The sequence below is a fragment of the Arctopsyche grandis genome, chromosome 12 (genome assembly GCF_051622035.1).
Source record: "Arctopsyche grandis isolate Sample6627 chromosome 12, ASM5162203v2, whole genome shotgun sequence".
Lineage (NCBI taxonomy): Eukaryota > Metazoa > Arthropoda > Insecta > Trichoptera > Hydropsychidae > Arctopsyche > Arctopsyche grandis.
This window is the reverse complement of record NC_135366.1, coordinates 22141631-22163676: the sequence shown is the minus strand read 5'-3', so window position 1 is coordinate 22163676 and position 22046 is coordinate 22141631. Positions and strand designations below refer to the sequence as shown.

General features: G+C 33.1%; 1 protein-coding gene across 1 annotated transcript in view; it reads right to left on the bottom strand.

Annotated features, from left to right (window-relative positions):
• The window catches only part of ImpE1 (Ecdysone-inducible gene E1), a 45878-nt gene extending 31492 nt beyond the window's left edge, over positions 1 to 14386 (bottom strand). Inside the window, exon 1 of the mRNA XM_077443352.1 lies at positions 14312 to 14386. Within this exon, the coding sequence (XP_077299478.1) occupies positions 14312 to 14386 (75 nt within the window). The remainder of the gene's footprint in view (positions 1 to 14311) is intronic.
• Positions 14387 to 22046: the final 7660 nt, after the last annotated feature.

Here is a 22046-nt window from a genome sequence, read left to right as displayed (position 1 = left end):
AGGATAAGACTATTTTGTTGTTTTTTTTTGCCTTAAACAAAAACAAAGATTATTTTCGGGTCACAATGAATATAGATGTACTTTTGTATGTATGTATATATGATTATAAACATATTTTAAATATTATCATATTATAAAACTTAAATCTCAGAACTCTTGTTACAATACATAAGTATGTTACACATGCCACAGCGTAGTGCACTGGTAGAGATATTATTTTACATACCAGTAGAGAGGTCGTGGGTTCAAGTCTCGGCAAAATACGCTACTGGCGAGATTTTGCGGTTATTAAAATACAGATCGACCTTTCTAGCTTATGTGTTGTGACGGATCCATTAAATCGGTATCCTCCCCCTCAATCTCTCGCGAATTCAAGTTATTAGCATCTCGATTTTGTCACGATTTAAAAGCTACAAATATCTGGATTTTGATTTATGTCCAATATGTAAAAACTTATGTACAAGTCTAAATCCATAGATAGATGTCTCAATGGAATAATTAATTAATCAATTGCTAATTTTGTAGTCCTCTCGAAATACAGTGATTTGTGTAATAAAAATGCTGCAATGTTTGTAATTAATTATCTAGGAAGACGTATTGGGGTCTACACATTCCTGGTATATACATATCTATGTAAAAAATAAAAATATGTATGATGGAAATAAAATAATATTTAGGTTTCTATAGATTATTTTTTTTCCTTGTCCAATTAATTTAAATACATTTTTTATAAAGCCTTTCAAGCATAATAAGACCAAAAAAAAACATTTTAATTTTGATGTTTATAGGTACATTCCGACATTTCGAAAAAAAGTTTACAACCACTACACAAGCAATCGTAAAAGAACGTCTAAGGAATTCGCATTTGTTTTTATCTCGAAAGCCACACTCGCTCTTTCACCCATATTATTTATACTCCGTCACAATTTAAAAGCTATTATGACACAATAAACAATCCAAACAAGCAGACAATAAAACAACATTTACGACCGACACAAACAGAAGCAAGCGAAACAGTGAAACTGTCGAGTAAAAGCACACGAGAGGCGTCACTGAAATACATATAATAATTACTATCAAATTTTATTACTCACGCCTTCCAGTAGGCTATATATTACGTAATAATTGAGATCTTAGTAAGAAACTGGTTTCAATCAAATCGCAGTTGGAGCTGAACATAGATAACTAAAGCAGATTTCATCTCTCACAATCGGACCAGATTGATCGTGCGAAATGGTGGGTGATTCCGAAAAGATTTACAATGTTCGATACAAATTGCATAACATACCTATGTATGATAAATATATATTATAAACGTCTAGTGATTGTCCGATAGTTCGAAACCAGTTGTAAAATGTTCTCATAAAACGATAGGGTGCGAATTGCCTCAATCATAATAATCATTCCACCCGAGGAGTGCAATAGTAAAAGGAAAATGATCCTCGGCAATAGGAAAACGATGGGTATATACGAATAGAGTGAATCGGTCTGTGTTATATTATTGACATATTGGCTTCTAACATGGATAAGTCGAATTATGTTTATGAATCGGCTTTAGATAGTCGACTTATATTATTCAGCACTGCATGTCAACAGCTTAGCACAGCACTGCTTCTATTTATACCATTATTTACAGCACTGTCCATTTTTGGCACTATCATATTTGTTTTGGAGTTCAAAATCAAGCCAGAAAGTGGAAATCAGAGAGTTGAAAACAAAGATAGACGAGGCCGAAAAGAGAGACGCCTCGGCCGAAGAACGAACACAACATCGGCCATCTCAATTGTATAAAAACATTTTTATCATTCATTATATAATCTATTAGTGAAGTAAAAATATATATGAGAGATAATGAGAGCCTACAATGCAAATTTTATAAGATATAGTTTGAAAAAGTTATAGTTATATTTGTTTAAACAATTAAAATCTAACAAAACGAGTGGAGGGTGGAAAGTCAAACATGGCAATCACCCGAATGTAATCGAGAGCTGTCATCGTCTCGAGATTTTCGTATTTTTAAACATGTTAATCATGATTATATTTTACTATTGACTTAACGGACACAATTGAAATCTCTATCTGGGGCCAAACCTCGCAAAATGATAAATTTTCAAAGCGATCGGAAGAGTTTTTCCACAACAATCGCAAAGTGAAAATATATAAATACCTTACAATAAAACCTTGTAGCAAACTCAATTTTATAAAATGTATTATGTCGGATATTACTATGTATTATTGTAAGATTTGTAAATGTTGGTTAATGATTATTGAAAATTTAACAAAGTTTATTGTTCACTGATTCACCCATTGCTCGTGTCATTCGTCTTCTCAACTGACTTTCCAATCACATTGATCTCTTTACGGTTACACCAGATCATCTGTCCACTTTCCTTGAGTTTTTTAAAGGATGCTCCGAAAATGTTTATCAAAAATTTATCCATAGATCTCTCTATGTTGCTCTGTTAAAATTATTCTATAAATTGTATATTGGTGTTTGTAATTGGTCAGAAAGGCGCATTGGGGTTTACCTGTTAGGCCTTCCTGGTATATACATATGTGTATGAAAAATAAAAACAAAATATGAGCCGTTATATTTAAAAGTGTCGGATGTTCAATTTTCGTTTAAAACCATTATTTCTGTTTGACATAATTCACAAATGCAAATCTCGGAAAAGCAGAATAAACGTATTAAAGGCCACCAGTATTTTTAAATATTTTTTTGCGATATATTTCTCGCAATTAAGAAAATTGGACTTATGCCACTTTCAATTATAGCGGCTGATATGTCCATTTCTTCTTTTTTTTTCGTCAAAAGATAATGGTAAACCATTCACGATGCCTTTTCAAGATATTTGACGTTTTTAATTGAGATCATTTTCTTGGTTACATAGTCAATATAGTGAGCGATAGTAAAACAATGACAATTTATTTATTAAAAAAGTCAATCGAAGCTTCTGGAGTTACTGACTCAACAAGCACATACTTTTATAATAATTGAGAATTATTCTATACACTTGTCAAGACGTAACCGTTTTCCTAAATATAAATTGCATAAAAATTGGCATTACAGTTCAGCACACCGTAAGACAAGAATTTAACGAATCGTTTTATTAGAAACCAATTACTATAAAGATGTCGAAGGTTCTCAATCCTAAACATGGTGATTAATCTCGCGCAAAGACGCTAAATATTTTCCCATATAGTTAATGGATTATTAAACTTCAAGCAAAAAGCACCGCTAGTTTTGATGGCCGCTAATGAGAGTGTTAAAATGTTTCTCGAAAACAATAATAAAACGAAAAGCAGATAAAATTGCAACCGTTCTGACCCTGATTATGTCCAATTTCATGTAACGTATCATTACGCTTATGTATTTCTACAACTACTTATTATGAAAAACAAAACTAGTCCAGTACAATAAACAGACATTGACTGATGAGATAATAATCGCGCGGTAATACAATAAGATACTTTGACGGATCATAAATTCGAAAATGACATGTTATACCGATCGTTACGTTTTCCGATCGGACGCGAGAGACGATCCGCATTCAAAACCATTCCGCAAATTACATGCGAATTTATCCGAATGTGAAAATTTCACTGTCGTTCGGTGCCATATGTGTCCGGAAGCGAAGCACTTTCCAATTTAAGTCAAAGTCATTTTTGAAAATTGGCCTATGTTTATTTAACGTGTTAAAATGTTATGATTTAATGAGTAATTATGGATAGTAAGTGAGCGCGTTGATGATGGCTTAACCGTTTTCAAATTTACCGCAAGACGTTGCAGTTTTACGGCCAGTTTACTCGTTTAACGATTACGTTGCACGGTGCATTTTAATTCTGCATTTTATGACGTTTGCAGCGGTGAATTTTAAAATGATCTTAACATGTACATTTCATGTAGTGTAAATGGAAAATTAATCCGTAATGGATGAAATAAAATAAGTAATAACACGGCAAAAAGTTATGTGAATACCCAAACAATAAAAAGCGAAATTTATTTGTGGTATGTTACAGTCCAAGTGTTCATTCCCGTTCTTTCATGAACATACTGTAGTCTGTTCATATACAAACTATTGTTTTTATTTGAAGTGCTAACAGTCAAATGCTATCTTCCAATGGACTCACCAGGTGTCGCATGAAACGTATGTCTGAAAAAACCTTTGAATTGTCAAAAATCCAAGTATTTAAATGATAAATCCTATGGAAAATATGTACATTACTACATTAACCAGTAGTATAGATCAATGGTTAGCTTGTATGCTTTCAATTGTTTGTTCATAGGTTATATATCCTTTGTTGCTGGCCAGACTTGGGATATGTGACTCAGAGTTTGTTAATTTATCTGATTTCATTAGAAACGGTTCCAACAAATTCGTCCTATTCCTGTCCTCAGTGCCGGCCTTACCCGATGGCGCCCTCGGACAATTTTTTCTAAACACCCTTAGAAAGAACTTTCGCCTTTGGTGCTCTAATCTAAAATTTTGAATGGCTTTTGGCGCTCTAATTTTAAATTTTAAAGCGCCTTTTGCGCATCGTTCGGCGCCCTAACTCATTTGGCGCCCTCGGGCGCCGCCCGACCCAGCCCCCCCCCTAAAACCGGCACTGCCTGTCATTTTCCTCGCAGAAAAAAATGTCTCAAAGAAGTAAAAATTTGTCCATAGATATCTCTATGGTTGTTATTTGAATAATACTTACAATGTATTTGAAGATTTAATTTTTTAAAAATAAAGGATGAAATTAAATGTGCATTTATAAATTAATTTAGAACACTCTATAAATCCAGCTGTTGCCAAAATTGTATCCATAGGTACGCCTATACAATTACCGTTAAATTTTTTCGAGACAGCTTGCTATTGTATGTTATGCAAAATGTTCCTTGTCAAAATTATAACACCGACATTCATCAACAAAAGAAAAACATACAATCAAGTTTTAACAGTAAAACAAGAAATTCCATTGAATAAAATAAAAATCACTATAATCAACATCAGCATTTCGAAGTGGGAGCCACCCCGCACCGGTCCATTTGCAGAATCGGACGAAACCAGCAATCTTCTCCATCGAATAATCGTCAGTGGGTCACGAGATCTTCATTTCAGCAATCATCGTCTGGGTCATACACAGCGAAAATTACCCAAACAAAGACAGACCACCGCGGAATCACACAAACGAGCCGAGCATGATCCGAATCACATCCACTATCCATGTCTTGGGAAAAGGCCGTGCGCCATTTCTACGTACCTCGAGTACCACTGTAATTGAGTTTGTTCCACAAGTACGGGTACAATTGTGGGATTGTATCTCTCGTGTATTGTAATATGCTCACGTCGACGTCTAATTACGACGAGCGGTGACCGCGAGCCACAGTTGAGGAATCGTCGGCCAGTATGTGAGCAAACATCCGAGTGGTATATGCGTTAGTTGGCGGAGACACGCGAACCCATCCTCACATATTTAACTATGAATATATTATGTATGTCGTTTTATGTCAATATATGCACATTTGGCTTGTTTGGTTGTCCTTCATATATGTATATTAATAGGCGTTTGAACTCTGCAAAATTCTAATTTTAGATTTTTTTATTACTTGTATTAATATTTTCACATCGTTTGACTTTATGATTCATTACACATAATAATGTTATATTACACTATTTTTATCATTTTATTTAGATTGTTTTTTGTCTGAACATGATAAGGATTATATACAAGTAGAATATATTATAAGTAGAATGAGACTTATGTTTTATTACAGTTTCATTATTTTTTTTTCTTTTTATTTCGTAGGCTTTTTTTCCATTTCTTACAGAAGAGATCAGTGCGTTATAAATACATACATATGTATGTATAAATCATTTTATCAGGTACTAGCTGAACCCGGCATGCGTTATAATGCCATAATAACGCATACAATTCCCGTTCCCGTTCCCGTTCTCGTTCTCGTTCCCGTTACCATTTGTCCGAAAAATGCAGACAGCGAACATATTTGAAATTATTCAATTTTTTGTTTATTTGACATTATTGCGTTGCAATGCCACTCATTCCCGTTTTTCCCGTTTCCGTTCCCGTTTTTGAGCGATTTTTTTACAGTAAGCTTCCCGGACATGCATACAACAAATCCTGAAAGTTCCATCGTAGTCGGTTGAGTGGTTTAGGAGCCTATACGAGACAGGCAGACAAACGCACTCTTCTTACTTCGCACTCTTATTTTTTACTCTTCTTACTTCGCCTAGGCACTTGTACCACGAAAATAATAAAATAATTATTTCTGTTGATATCGATCAATGTTTTTATTTCATAATGGCATTATTTGAATCATTGAGATTTTGATGAGGAAGACCTCGTATATTCTCGACTCGTAATTCAGTATATTATATTATATTCAGTATATTTGGAGAAATAAAATAAAATATAAGTCCTGGTCACTCACTATCCATCACAGTGCGGCAAGTATTGAAAGAATACTGTCAGAAAAAGTAACTAGCCGTTTTAAAATATTGACATTTAACCTTTTGGGATAAGATTCCAAGAGGCTTTCAACAATAGTAAATTAATGCAAATTTGATTACAGGTAAATAATTCAAAAGATGAAGAGTCAAATTGTATATTATTGATTGACTATAAATATGTACATATTATACTAATATATGTACATATTTTAAGTAGACTACTTAAAATTTTATCAAAAAAGTCTTATACAACAAACTAATAACCACGACTTTATTCCAAGGTAAACATGTAAATGATTTGAGTAATAAGGAAATGATAATTACTTATTCCTCAAAAAATGATATAAATGTGTATTTTTTTATCCAATATGCATAGATTAAAGGGCTGGATTGAAGAATAATGATAAGAAAACACTCAAAAGTGCGTCATTATCAATTATAATGTCATTTAAATTTATCCTACGTTTCTTAAAAAAATGGGAATCACCGTCATCGATCACTGTCAAATCCATGTCAATGCATGGATAAAATATCATCAAAAATACTTCAGGGGATGATAAGGTTCGCGATAGCATATATTAACCATGCTAGCGGTTTTTTTTAAGACGTGCCGCGTACCTCTCTGTGTCTTTTTTACCTTAAGGATTCGAAGAACAAGACATGACAAAAATATGCAAATCTTCTATGTATTTAATTATTGCTTTAATGTGGGCTAAACTTTATCGGTAAGGTGACCGTCGGCGAATTAATAACCGATAGTTCCGTTTTGATTGTCGACTATCTTCGAGTGGTCGTTGGTCAGTTATGCGTTTCGTCGAGTGGCGCTGAACCAGATCTTACTGCTATGGTAATTGGTAGAAGTCGAAGAATGCCGACGAAGGTGAAGGTAGACCAGAGGTTGCTCACTGATGGTGAACAAAACCGTTAAATCGAAACGATACGCATGCAATACTGTCCCTCGAGTTATGACCGAATCATAATCCCATTCGACACACTTGCTTGCTTTTGCAAAGTCTCCTGAAGTTATTCCCATCACATTCGACAGGATGAAGGTGCATACTACATGGAAGAAAGGGCTATTTGTTATGGATAATAGATATATGTATAATAACCATACAGAAACATAGATAGTATAGCATTTGGATTAAGATTTGGGCTTCAATTGTGATTGAAGTTATGTAGTATTCTAATACATGTGGAGTTGTCGATGAAATATTATGAATAACATACAATTAATATACACTTGATCCTCTTTTTACACGGAGTATACGTTCCAAATACTAAAGAGCATAAGAAGATCAGATGCATATGTACATACATATATAAAAATAGTAGATAAGTTGTATTACTTAAAACCAACTGAAAATATAAAATTCTTCAACTCAAAATAAATCAAATTTATATATGTATGTACGTAAAATATTTTGATAAGTATGAAAATATGCATTTATGTGTGCATATATATGAAGAAGTTAAAAATTTAAATGACTTTGCGGAAGATTGCAGATGATATGATTGAGGTTCTTGAAGTAGGTTGCGATGATGTTAATTATGACAATTATTGAGATGATTCTATATAAGATAGATATTTATCTTATCTAATGCCCCTGATTTCTTCGCGTCACTTTTGTAGTAATCCGAGAAGAAAATTGTTTTTTTTTATTCTGATGACATATATGTTTATAAAACAACCCGTTTTTTGAACCAACATAAAACGGATAAATTTTTCGAGTAAGAAAAAAAAGATGGTAATTTTTCGGTAAAAATAAAACAACAAAAATACTGCTGTAAGAAGTTAATATTTGTACATAGGTATAAAAGAAAAGAATAATTCGACATGTGGAAATTTTGACTTAATTGAAATAAATAAGAAGACGGTAAAGTTAGCTTCTATCTATAAAGTCCTTAAAAATGAGGCCAAAATTAATAAAATATAAAAAAAAAGTATGAATTAAATTAAATTTGTGTTGAAAAGGAAATACTCCCAACCTCTTGATCAGAGCCGCACCTAGCATATGTACATACATATGTATGTGTGCAACGCACACAGGCGGCCGAAATAAATGAGAGTCGAAAAAATTATATTCCTTTAAAACTACGAAACAAGATACTTTTTAAACTGCATTCCGGTTGTCTGGTTGAACATATGTATGCTTGTAGATTGCTGTTGCGTGTTATATTTTGTAACACACCCGAACTATAATTCAGGGGAAATAGCGGGATAGTAGGTATAGCTTCGGTCCGCATAGAGCTAGGTCTTTTATGTTTTATTATCCTTGCGACTGCCATATATATTTCTTCAAGAAAAATGTTCTTTTGATGACATTGCTTGCTCATCAAAAGAAAAATGTCCTGGATGTGGCATTGGAGGTAAAAACACTATTTTCATGAATGAACTTGAAAACGTTCAGTCTCTCTTGTCGTCTAAATAATGCGTAGATTAAATAACTGTATGTCAAATTACCTATTGATTAAGTATCTCTATATTTATTATGTAATTAAGAGTACACAAATAAATCAGCTATGCAAATGAGTCAATTCCTTGTACAAATACCTACACCCAAACAGGGTCGTAATAAAAATATCATAAACTCCCGTTCGATTTGGGAGTCTGACCACATCAAGTTTGGCAGCCCTAGAAACACAACTGCGTGGATACGATGCTCCATAAACACATTTACAAACACACCCACGAGCTTTTCCAAACTTGCAAAACCATCGACCGTTCAAAAGGCCAAAACTTTCACAAAAATTTTGCCACAAGATCAACGGAACGGAAATAAAGTAACAAAGCACTAAAAAAATCATCTTTAATTGATACCCATATCGTATGTACTCGCACCGAGATAAGTTGGTCACCCTACTACTGTATACTGCAACCAAAGTAACCGTTCGTAGCGGTATTTAATAATCCTTATACGAGCCGATAAAAAACTGTTGTCTTGCATCTGTATACCTACGTACTCACTCGGCATATTGTGTATATGTGTATGAATAATGCATCTTCGTGCCGTTTTTCATTCACCATCCGATTTCAGGAGTGATTAGGAACGATTTGAATTTTTTTTCAATGTAAAAAAACTCGGGATTTGCATTGCATAATGTAATTTTTGTGTACGTTTACGGTTATTCGCATACGAATTTCCATCGAAGCTTTATATTGTATTGTGATGTGTGTTTTCTTTTACGTGCTATGAAGCAATACCGTTAACAGTTCAAATAATACGACGTTTGATTTTTCACACGTCGTATTATTTGAAGTTTGTTCTTTGGCGAACAAAGCTCAAACAATTGCGTAAATAACGTACGGCTTAGGTTAAAAAAAATGGCAGGAAAAGTGTGCTATACGGTCTGTTTGTACGCGAAAACTTAACTGTTCCAGTTTTACACGTTGGACTAACATATTGTTGCCAAAATTGCTCTAAAAAAAGCTGCTTAACAAATTGACACACAAATGATAATACGGAATGTTTTTTCATATTTTTCCTTTGTTCGATTTTCAATCGGTCATAATATGACAATTTTTCTATTATACTAGGCCTGCTCTGAGGTGAAAATATACATATACATACATACATATGTCTAATTAGACTTAAACTACAAGCTGATCTGTGTGTAATTGTGACATGCAGCAGCCACTTAAGTTCACAATCACAAATTGTAATAGGTAATCGGTTAGTTTATATTTACTAACTACTTAATCTCTATATTACTAATATTTTATTTATACAGGTATACACCCATTTTTATTTTTTTAACACGACAAATGTATTATTATGTAGTATTTAAGGTCAATTATAAACATTACAATCATCATAAAGACATCTATGGACAAATTATTGAAACATTTTAGAATATCAACAAATTATGATATGCTCAAATTTTACAAGAACTAGGGCAGGATTGCTAATTTGTTTCCAATGAAATCAGATGAATTGGCAAACTCTGTAAGGAAACGATCGAACTTGAAGTCACATATTCAAGATCTAGCCAGCAACGAAGCCAGGAATAGAACCCGTGACCACGCAATCGAGAGCATGACATGATAACCACTAATCTATGTTGCTGTTTATTATAATTCTGTTTGAGGCAAACTCGTATATATAATAAATAGCCACAATCTATAGCAGCAAATCAGCAATCTCTTTACTTACTTATGCTATCTAAAATATGTCTAAAACCTATGTATGTACATATATATGTATGTTAAATACATTGAAGCTGATTTTCAGCAATATGAGGTGGAGTACTATCAAAGTTTTGGAGTTGAAAAATATCGAATGAAGTACCAATGAATAATACAAATGACCAGTCCATAAATCGAGCGTCAGCTCTGACAGGTAAGGGTGTCTGATGTGAAGCAACTTACTAAATGGCACTTTTAACGTCAGCGATTCTCAAAGCTATACATACATATATGTTATAGTTCAAGTGTACATTTCATTCATTCATGAACATACTAGTTTGTTTATATAAGAACTAATCTGTTAAGTTATAGTATAGACAAAAGTTTGCCTGATAGTTTGTTCGTGCACAAACCATTGGGCATAGGTTTGAGTGTTCGTTATAATTTGTCACATTTTATTTTTTATTTTTTTTACATATATACCAGGAAGGCCTTACAGGTAAATCCCAATGCGCCTTCCTGGCCAATTACAAATACAAATGCAGCATTTTTATTACAAGCCGTTGAATTACGAGACACTGAAAAACTCGCAAATTAACAAGACATCTATGAATTGTACATCAATCAAACTTCAAATAATGGTGACATAGTAGGTAGGAAGGATTTTTAGCCAAATTTTTTTTTCCGGGAACCGTTTCAACAATGAAATCAGAGAAAATTGGCAAACTCTGATAGGAAACGATCAACCTGAAGTCACAAATCCAGGTCTAACCAACAGCATACTCTGAAAATTCATTTTCATTCGAGGCCCGGCCCTGGGATCGAACCCGGCCCCTTCTCGACGCTAAGCAGAAGCTTAACGACCGAGCTATGCTGCTGGCTATGTGTGTATGCATATGTGTGTATGCTTACCCTGGGTTGCAATATTTTTAAAATCGGTGGAAATGGGAATTATAGCAACGTTGCAATTTGATTTCCATAGCATTTTCTTTTTAAATATTTGGCGTTTTGGCGTCTCAAAGGTTTTGACAGCTAAAAGTTTCATGCGACACCTCGTGAGTGCGTGAGAATTTGAAAATAGCTTTTGACTGCTATAGCTTAAACTAAAATCAATAGTTCGTGTATGAACAAACTAGTATGTTCATGAACGAACTGGAGTGAATACTTGGATTGTAGCATATACATACACACATATGTATATCTTCTTTCAAAGTGAACTGTGACCGAGATTGAAACATTTCACTGGGATTATATCTAAAATTTCAATCAAAAAGAGATATGATAAACTCCTAGCTAGATTAGAAAATAGCACAGGCTCTTTTTGAGTAAAAAATAGTTCTATATATGGTGGGGGAAGCCCAGAGTGCAAGGGTGGAAGAACTTCCGGCAACCACCAAATAGTTTGAGTACAATAGTTCGTGTATGAACAAACTAGTATGTTCATGAACAAACTGAAGTGAATACTTGGACTGTACCATATACATACATACATACATATATCTTCTTTCAAAATGAACTGTGACCGAGATTGAAACATTTCACTGGGATTCTATCTAAAGTTTCAATCAAAAAGAGATATGATAAACTCCTAGCTAGTTTAGAAAATAGCACAGGCTCTTTTTGAGTACAAAATCTATTTATTTACAATGATATAATTGTTTTGATTTTTAGTGAGGAATATTTTCCTCAAACTACAGAATCTGTTTAATAAGTAGTTCGTGCTAATTTATTTCAAGTTCGAAACCACCAGTACACCAGAAAATCAAGAGCATTTTTTTTGATGAATTATTGTTTATTAATAAGAATAAATAATCTCTAGCGTCCAACTTCTAGATTTATTAAAATATAGAAAAGTAAAAAGGAGAACAAAATCAACAACTTTGAATTAGAAAGATTTTTGTAGTATTTAGTTCGCAATGGCGTGATTCGAGCACATTTTGTGAAGATGAATGAGAATGCATTGGAAGTTTTTACAACGTAGGCACAGTCATAAATTCATATCGTAAACTTGCTTTAGGGAGGAGGAGAGGTTGTTAAGTGTCCCCGCAAGTGGTGGTTGCCGGAAGTTCTTCCACCCTTGCACTCTGGGCTTCCCCCACCATAGCATTTCCCTTATTTGTAGAAATAATGTACGTCACCCCATCTCGATAACGGTATCGATTGATCTTCTGTCCAATGGCAGCGCCAAGATTGAGAGTATCGGGATTAAATAATTATACAAAACCAGGAACCCCCCAACCCTCCCACAACTTCTACCCTTCACCCCTCCCTACACCCTCGCCATTGTGACGACCCTTCTATGAAATTGATTCCCTATGAAGGAAACCGCCAGGACAAATTTATTTTTGCATCCACCGGCCCCATTGTGTGTCCGACCGAACCTACTTTTGAACCCCTCGGTATTAAGTGGTGCCAAAGAGGCCAAATGCAATCAAAGAGCACAGACTTAAAATTGAGTACAATTTTAATTGAATATTCAAAGATTTTGACGCAAATTTTGCGTCATCCGATCTTTGCGTCTGGGCATAAATTTAAAGCCTTTTCCTGTCGTTATTTTCGATAGTAAATGAACCGTTAGTGCGAATTTTTATTTATATTATACGACATGATCTGTACAACTTTTTTTTTATTATTTTGGGGTTTGAAACTGCTTTGAGAATTTAATCACGCATCGTATTTTCGCAATGACGACATTATATAGAATGACAAATGCGGTGGATTGAATGGGTCATAAATAGAAATCAACTGTTGAATATCAAATAAGCTGAAGTACTAAAAAAATCGGTTGTAGTCATAAACTGGTTCACGTAGTGTTTTTACGATTCCATGTAATTTTTTTATTATATAAATAAATAAGTGAATTTAAATCATCAACAATGCAATATAAAACAAACAGGTTACGTTTTTGAAAATATAATAATTGAAAATTATTCATCATTTAATACAGAAATATTTTAAAATAACCGAATTTCCGGCGTTGCTCGGATGCAAGTAAGTAAAAAAATATAGAACAATAAACTTTTTTCAGAATATATTTTATAAATTTTGTAGAGACCTTCCGAAAATTCTCTAGAGTCTACATACGTTAGACCATGAGTTACCATACATAGTTACCATGAGGTAAATACCAAATTTGTTGGTTCTAAATTGAAAACAATGTATTTGCACTTCACACAAACATTATAAACCATATAATGTAAATATACGGATAAAAGGTGGACAAAAGAAGTGCGAGAATATTACCCGAGAGAATGCAAAAGGGTAAAAGGAAGACCGCATGGAAGATGAGTAGACGAAATTAGGAAAATGTGTGGAAAAAATTAGGAAAATTAGGAGATGTGAGATGGATGAGAGTTGCGCAAAACAGAGACGAGTGGATGCGAGTTGGAGAGGCCTTCATACAATAGTGGATAGTGAGTGGCTGTAGATGATAATGATGATGATATAAATATGGTCAAATTGCGTTAGAAAAAAGGAAATAAATATATGTAGTTAAAAGTTCTCATAAAAATAAGTATACACTTTTATAATACATATAAAGTAATTTTCAATCATACTTCATAATTTGAATAAAAATAAAGCTCTGAAACTAATACGTCGACTATATAGTTTTGCGGATTGGATTTAAAATTTACTAATTTTTAAATATCTGATGATTTCTATGATGTTCCTGAGAATGCATACTTCATGTGTAAGCTATGTTTTCGGAGAAAAATCTAAGGATACTCACAGATCGCGCTGAGCTGGGAACCAGGAAGAGCAGAGCCAGGAAGTAGAGGACTTTTTTCCGACACTGGTTGGACATGTCGCACTGTTTTATGGTCAGGGAATTTATTACGGATCAAACACGACACCGGAAGATGCTGTTGGATTTGATGAGAGCCAACACACGACCGTTGCCGAAGAAGCTTGTGCGGCAACTGAGTTGTGAAGCTCCGTTAGCTGCAGTATCTAGTAAAGTGAAGCTGGGCAGAGCGGTGGTGATATTGTCATTGCAATCAGCGAAAGCTCTCTCGATGCAACGTCATGCAAAAAATTTGTCATTGTGTGTGTGTGTGTGGTTTTTTTTAATGATTTTAAAATACTGCTTAATGAGAGTCGTTTCGAAAAGAAAGCATGTGCAAGGAAGGGGACTGATGAAAAGCTGAAGAGGTTTTCCGCTTGGAATCCGATTGTAATGTGCGTGTGTAAATTTTGTATATTATTATCATCTGCCTTCATTCTAAGTAGTATTATATTAAATTATTCCCTTCAGTAGACCGCACAGCGAGGAGTTAACTTTTGAAGAAGTGTATTTTAAAATGGACATTATACAGTATCAATATGTGGTTAAATTATTGTTTCGTTTTAGAAAATATTATTATAATCAAAGCATCAAATATAAATAAATTACTAACAATGAAAATATGTTAAATTATATTATTAAAATATTAAATTAATTAATAAAGCAAAAATACCTCAAGCCAAAAAGAAAAATATTTCATTTCAAATTTTCGTATTATTTTTTTAAAAATTCAATATATGTATGTACATACATCTAGAATCTACATAGATGTATGTATGTATATGGATGGACAATTTATTTCATGTGTATTTTAGTTCAAGGTCTATTTTGTAAAAAATACTATCGGAATTGCAAGGCGTTGCTCGGGCGAGTTTAAGTTATAAAAAAAAAACTATTAAAATTATAAAAACAAAACTTTTCAGAAATTTTGAAGCATTTGGCTTAAGAACCTACCAATGGCGTGCGGTCATTGGACTAGAGAGACTATGTTAGTCCCCTAAAATCTTTTACCTAAAATTTTGAAATGGTTAAGTTTCAAAACGATCGGGAGACTGTAGGAAAACATATTGAATCGATTGCGATGTGAGGCTAATAAAGAGCCTTGCAAAAATATTAACAGTTCAATTACGATAAATTCAAATCGTTTCGATATTGATATTGTTCACTCGGATTAGCGAAGTTTATAAACAAGAATAGGCACTACCTGAGGTAGTGGATTGTTATGGTATGGTCCACCGCGTCGTTCGCTTACACGGACTCGCCGTCTGAATTCTGTTGCCTTCACGGTACAGGCGAATTGTTATGTAAACATTTTTTTAAATTTATGTTAACATCTCGTCAAGCATTTATGGAATTTTCACCAAGATTATTTTGATTTGTGTCTATCAAACAACATTCTGAACATTTTTTTTTTGTTAAAACACATATTTACATATACATAAACACGTATGATACAGTGGAGAGAGTGAAGAGACTAAAACTGCATTGGGCGGGTCACATAGCTATTGACAAAATAAGTGCTGAAATGGTACCCAAAAGAATGTAAAAGGGTGAAAGGAAGGTTGCAAGTAAGATAGGTGGATGAATTAGAAAAATGTGAGGGGCGAGTTGAATGAGAGTTGCGCAAAACAGAGGGGAATGGAAGCGTGTTGGAGAAGTTTTCATCCAACAGTGGATGGTTAAAGATGATGATAATGAATGATGATGACCACATGTTTAATATTTTAAAACCTGTAATATATTAACAGGTTTTAAAATAATAAAGAAATTTGGCCTTTCATAGGTATAGTTTTTCCCAGTGAAAAATGCCCACATAATAATAGTAACAAGCGAGTTGTTTCTTTAGACAAAATTACATCATCACAAAATAATAATTTGTAGGCATGTACGATTAACTACTGTGGTTTTAAAAAAAGTTTCAACTACAATGTAACCCATGGAATACTCGTTTAAAGTACTGGTATAACACTTAAGTTACATTATAAACAGGAACTCAATAATAAAATAGTTTAGTGTCATAGCACTCATAACGACTTTTGTGGTCAAATTTAATTGAAAAACGGTGGTATAACGTCATTTTAAAAATTTGCACAGTAAATATACAGTACCATATATGTATACGTATTGATGTTTTAACCATTAGTTCTATTATTGAAACATTACACTGAGCAACAAAAAATTACGTTTTTTACTTACCGGAGCGAAGACTAATCAATCTTTACAAAAGCATTTAAAAAAAAAATCAATCTTTACTAAAGTTTGACCCACTGAATTCGAATATGACAATGGATTTTGTTGGCATTTCCTTGTTTGTGAGCGTTTAAAAAACGCAATTTTTACAAATTTTTGGCTTTTGCAGTCTTTAACTAAAAATCCAGTATTGCTAAGCCAAAAGCGATAATTTTTACAGATTTTCGGCTTTTAATAAATAGTCTACAGCTCAAAATATAGTAATACTGTGCCAAAAATGAATATTGGAATCAAAAGTCATATATTTTTTCTATTAATTCTAATTTTTAACGGCTTTAAAATATGTATTATTAATTATCTAGCGAATTATAAAAGTCAAAAATATATGTTTTGTGTAAAATAATTCGATCAAAATTAAAAAAAAACATTTGTTTATTTATTCCAATATTCACTTTTGGCACAGTATATTACTATATTTTGAGCTGTAGAGTATAAAAGCCAAAAATCTGTAAAAATTGTGCGTTTTTTTAAACGCTCACATCTCATAAACAAGAAGAAACCAGCAAAATCATTGTCATATTTAAGAATTGTAAATAGGTTTTTGAGCAATTTTTCCTATTATGCGGTACATTAAAATTTATATAATATAATACTATGATTACTAACAAAAACAAAATAAAATTGTAAAATAGAAAATGATCAGTAAATCAGTAGCTATTAAAATAGATATAAGATGCACTATGAACATAATTAAGTTATAATAAAAAGCATTTTAAAATTAAATTAAATTGTCATATTTGAATTCAGTGGGTCAAATTTAGTAAAGATTGATTAGTTTCCGCTCCGCTAATATTTTTGTTGCTCGGTGCCATTGATCAATTGAGTATGTGAGCTATTTTTATTTATGTAAAAAAGTAGTCCATACACTTTTCAGTTAAAAAAAACAGTTAATAAGTTAAAATTGTTTACGCTTCATAGAATAAAATCACTTGTTAACGATAATTGGCCGAATTCAATTCGAAATAAATATAATGAGATCGCGTTATAAAATTCAATAAAAATAATCAATTTTGGGGAATCAACAGAGAGAAACGTCAATTAGCGAAAATTTCAAAGTACGGCACTTTATCGTGCCGAAATTTAAAATCGTTTACGTTTCATTCCGCCTAAAGTGGGGTACGAGCGTATCTTTCTGAATATAAAAGTCGATTTTATGAGGCGCATTTATGCGTCGACATTCAAAGTAAATGTTGCGTGAAAAAGGAACATTTTCATTTCCCCGCATTTTCCGCGAATATTCCGCAACAATGCAAGGATAACGCCCCTCTTACCACCACCAGCTAAGCGCAGCTTCCTTTGAAATCACCTTTTATTTAATAAAAATTCAACCGCACCCGAACAGAGACGCAATAAACATTAGTATACATTAATTAATTCGCATATCGGAATTTCACATTTCAGCGCGTCGTTATCGAAATTGCCATTTAGCAAACATCTGCACTTCGAATTCAATAATGATCGATTTTTTTAATTCATTTTCTATGTACGATACAACACATGTAAAAATCATCGCTTTTGATAGGCTCTCGAAAATTCGATGAGTGAAAGTGAACTTGACTTTTCACCGCACTCGAAAATACGAGGATCAAATATAAAACGATACGAATCCGCAATAAAAGTAAAAGTCCACGCAAATTTCTATTTTTGTTTGGACAGAGAATAACATGGTCGGATCGATGCCGATTTCACGATTTCGAATCCGATTCATATATATATGTAAATGTCATAAATTAGTTTGTTTATTTTTTATTATATTTCATAGAACATGAACACTCGCCTTTACAGAACGCTCCAAAGCGACGAGTGCACTTTAAACAGATATAAATACAGTCAATCAATCAAACAAACATACAAATATCCACAGTGACATGCATGGAGAAACTTTTGCAGCATGTTGTTATCAAATTGGCGAACCTCAAGACGCTGAATAACTTAGCAAGTTATTCAGCCAATCTTACAGGAACCATTTCAATGAAAATCAGAATAAATGGCAAACTTTGATAAGAAACAATCGACCTCGAGCACAAACCGAGGTCTGGCCAGCAATGAGACTCTAGTGGGAATCAAACTCGTGACACTCTGCTTAAAAGCACAATATGCTAACCACTAGTTTATTTTTATTATTTATTTATTTAAAAAGGCTCACCAACAATGTACATACATTACACAATATATTCTTTACAAATTTATGATTCTGGTATATATATGTACATCACTTATAGGTGTGCACAACATTATTTAAGTATATTACAAATTTATTATCAATGTTTTTAGTTCACGCCGCTATGTGACTCCAGGTTGATCGTTTCATATCAGAGTTTGTCAATTTATCTGATTTCATTTTTTAAAACGGTTCCCATCAAATTGGCCACCTATCCTCATCTGTCAACCTAACCTAACCTAACCTAACCACTAGTCCACGCCACTGGATGAAGCTAGTCTGTGTAAATGCACTTTTGAACTAGCTTGCATTCATGCACGTTTTCTTCGGTGCGTGTAGATTTTGATTGTGATCGTTCTATGTGCGTATGAAATTCTAACAATTGAATTGTTTTGAAATTGCATTGGTGCAGTGACAAATGACGATAATATTACCTGTTGACAGTTAACATTCAATTGAAAAGCATAGTCACGCGTGACGTGTCGAACAATGAATGAGTTTTATCAGTTAACGTTTAGGGTCACCGCGACACGTAAAAATGTCGCCTGTCATCTGAGATTATATTCTGCATAGTAATAAGATTGTCGCTATTTGCAGGTACTATATCTGTGAATAATTGGCTATTTGCAGGTACTATATCTGCGACAGGCGCAAAGACTTCTGCACATGCGCGTGAACTGTCACTGTCAGCGTGTTTACTGTTAAAATTTTGTTTTAAACCTCTTAAAATTTAGTTCGAACTCGTGAAGTGACGTAGAGTAAAAAATATAATCCAAATTTGTTAATTTTATTAATTGTTAGAAAATTATTATCATATACAACGTACATATAATACCTACATACAAGTACAAGCCACGAACTAGCTAAATGATAAATTTATTATAATAACGTGCGAAATTTATTTGCCTCATGTATAATGAATGATTGATTAAACAAGTCTAGCATACATTAAATGTAATAAATTATAATCGGATTATAAGTTCACGCACATATACACCTGTTGCAGATATAGTACCTGCAAATAGCAACTAATTCGCAGATATAATACCTGCAAATAGCCAATAATTCGCAGATATAGTACCTACAAATAGCCACAACCTAGTTATAATACTTTGATATAGTGGATAGAGTGAAGAGATTGAAATGGCAATGGGCGGGCCACGTGGCTAGAAGAATGGACGAAAAAAGTACTAGAATGGTACCCGAGAGAATGCAAAAGGGTAAAAGGAAGACCACAGGGAAGATGGGTAGACGAAATAAGGAAAATTTGTGGAATGAGATGGATGAGAGTTGCGCAAAATAGAAACGAGTGGAAGCAGTGAATCGTGAGCGGCTGTAGATGATGATGATGATGACATATATGTAGAGTAATGAATGACAAGTTGGCCTGATGGCTTACAGTCAGTCCGCAATGTTGCGTCAAAGTTATATCAAATATGTACATATGTATTTCCGTAATGAACGAAAACATTGTTAAATTTATGTATCAGTAGAAATATTATTTTACATGAAATGTGATTATGTACATATGAACATACATATATGCATATGAATCTATATATAGTATCCTAGAAGATAAAGTGAAAAAAGTAATAAGATTGCCTCTTTTCGAGGGGGAATAATTTCCCCTAGCCCACTCTCTGGATCTATAATCTTGTAATCTGGCCATTATATTCAATATATTGCGAATTTAATATGATTCTAGACTAGAGTAACTTCTAGAGATTAATGGTAAGAACCCACATAAAAAAACGTCACCGTCTTCAAAAATTTAGAAGTGCTTATTACCATCGAACCATAAAAATCGATTGAAATTTCCATCGTTGACCAAACCGCGCAAAATAGCAAAGTTTCAAAACGATCGGAAGACTGGGAATTTTAACTAAATCGTTTACGAAGTGATACATAGAAAAGTCTAGTAAAAATAGATTAATGGTAGTAAGAACACGCTCAAAAGTACGGCACGAGACGCGTACGTAAACTCCATCGGTTATAAGCCGTATCTTCATGTCTTTATTACTTATTATTTCGACAAGTTTTTTCTAAATTTCTTCAAATATGGGAATTACCATTATCGATCACTGTCAAACATATTTTATTTTATTCAATCAATCAAAGTACACTCGTCATTACAGATCGCTCCAATGCGACGAGTGTACTATACACATCAATAAATTTTATATATTTTTAATACATAATCATTACATAATTCCAAACCATTCATTCCAAACCATTCAATATACGGCCAGACATTTTTTTAAATTTTACCATTGAATTAATTGTCCGTTAAATTTGACCATTAATTAAGTACATAATTAATCCATTGAGACATCTATGGATTTTAGATTTTGTGCACAATTATTACAATTTATACACAGAATAAATACAGATGATTATTGAGACATCTATAGATTTAGATTTTATGCACAATTTTTACAAATTATACACAATAATACATAAGATTTTTTGTGACAACAGGAAAGGATTTATTTGCCAATTTGAGGAACCGTTTCAACAATGATCAGATAAAATTGGCAAACTCTGATAGAGAAACGATCGATTTAGAGTCACAAAACCTCCAAATCTAACCAGCAGTTTTGGCGGATCGAACCAGTGATCGCATGGTGCTAAACATATACGCTACCATTAAGCCAAACTGCTGGCTTAATGTATGTTAATACAAGGAGAAAATATCACCAAAAACACTTCAGTGGGTGAGGTTTGTGAAGGGACGCGTCAGTACAGATTTGACATACCAGAATAAAAACTACATATCTAAAACAGCGCGTGTCCCATATTTGCCTTAAGATATCATATGTATGTATAGTATAACACAATATACATATGTACGTAAATACGTAATATAATTTACCTGTATATTTTGAACGAGTATATTCAATTCAAATTAAAACCGGAATTGACAAAAAAATCTCCTAAATTTGCGTGTATAGTAAAGATAAACAAGAACTTGTAAAGTGTACAAATATGTATGTACAATATCAGTTAAAAATCGATTTTCTTTGCCGAATATATTTATTTATCTGTCAAAATATGCCCCATTTATTTTTATCGGAAATTCCTTATACATATGTAAGTGACAATAACAGTACGAAAATAAATTATTCATCAGTTCAAACTCCACTCGAATTATTTTTTCACCATTCGAAGCATATGTAGATTATGTTCAAGGAAAATATTTATTAAATTCATACACTCTGTGCGTATTCGAATTGAGGTTTTAGAATTTATTTTTGCAAATAATACATAAGA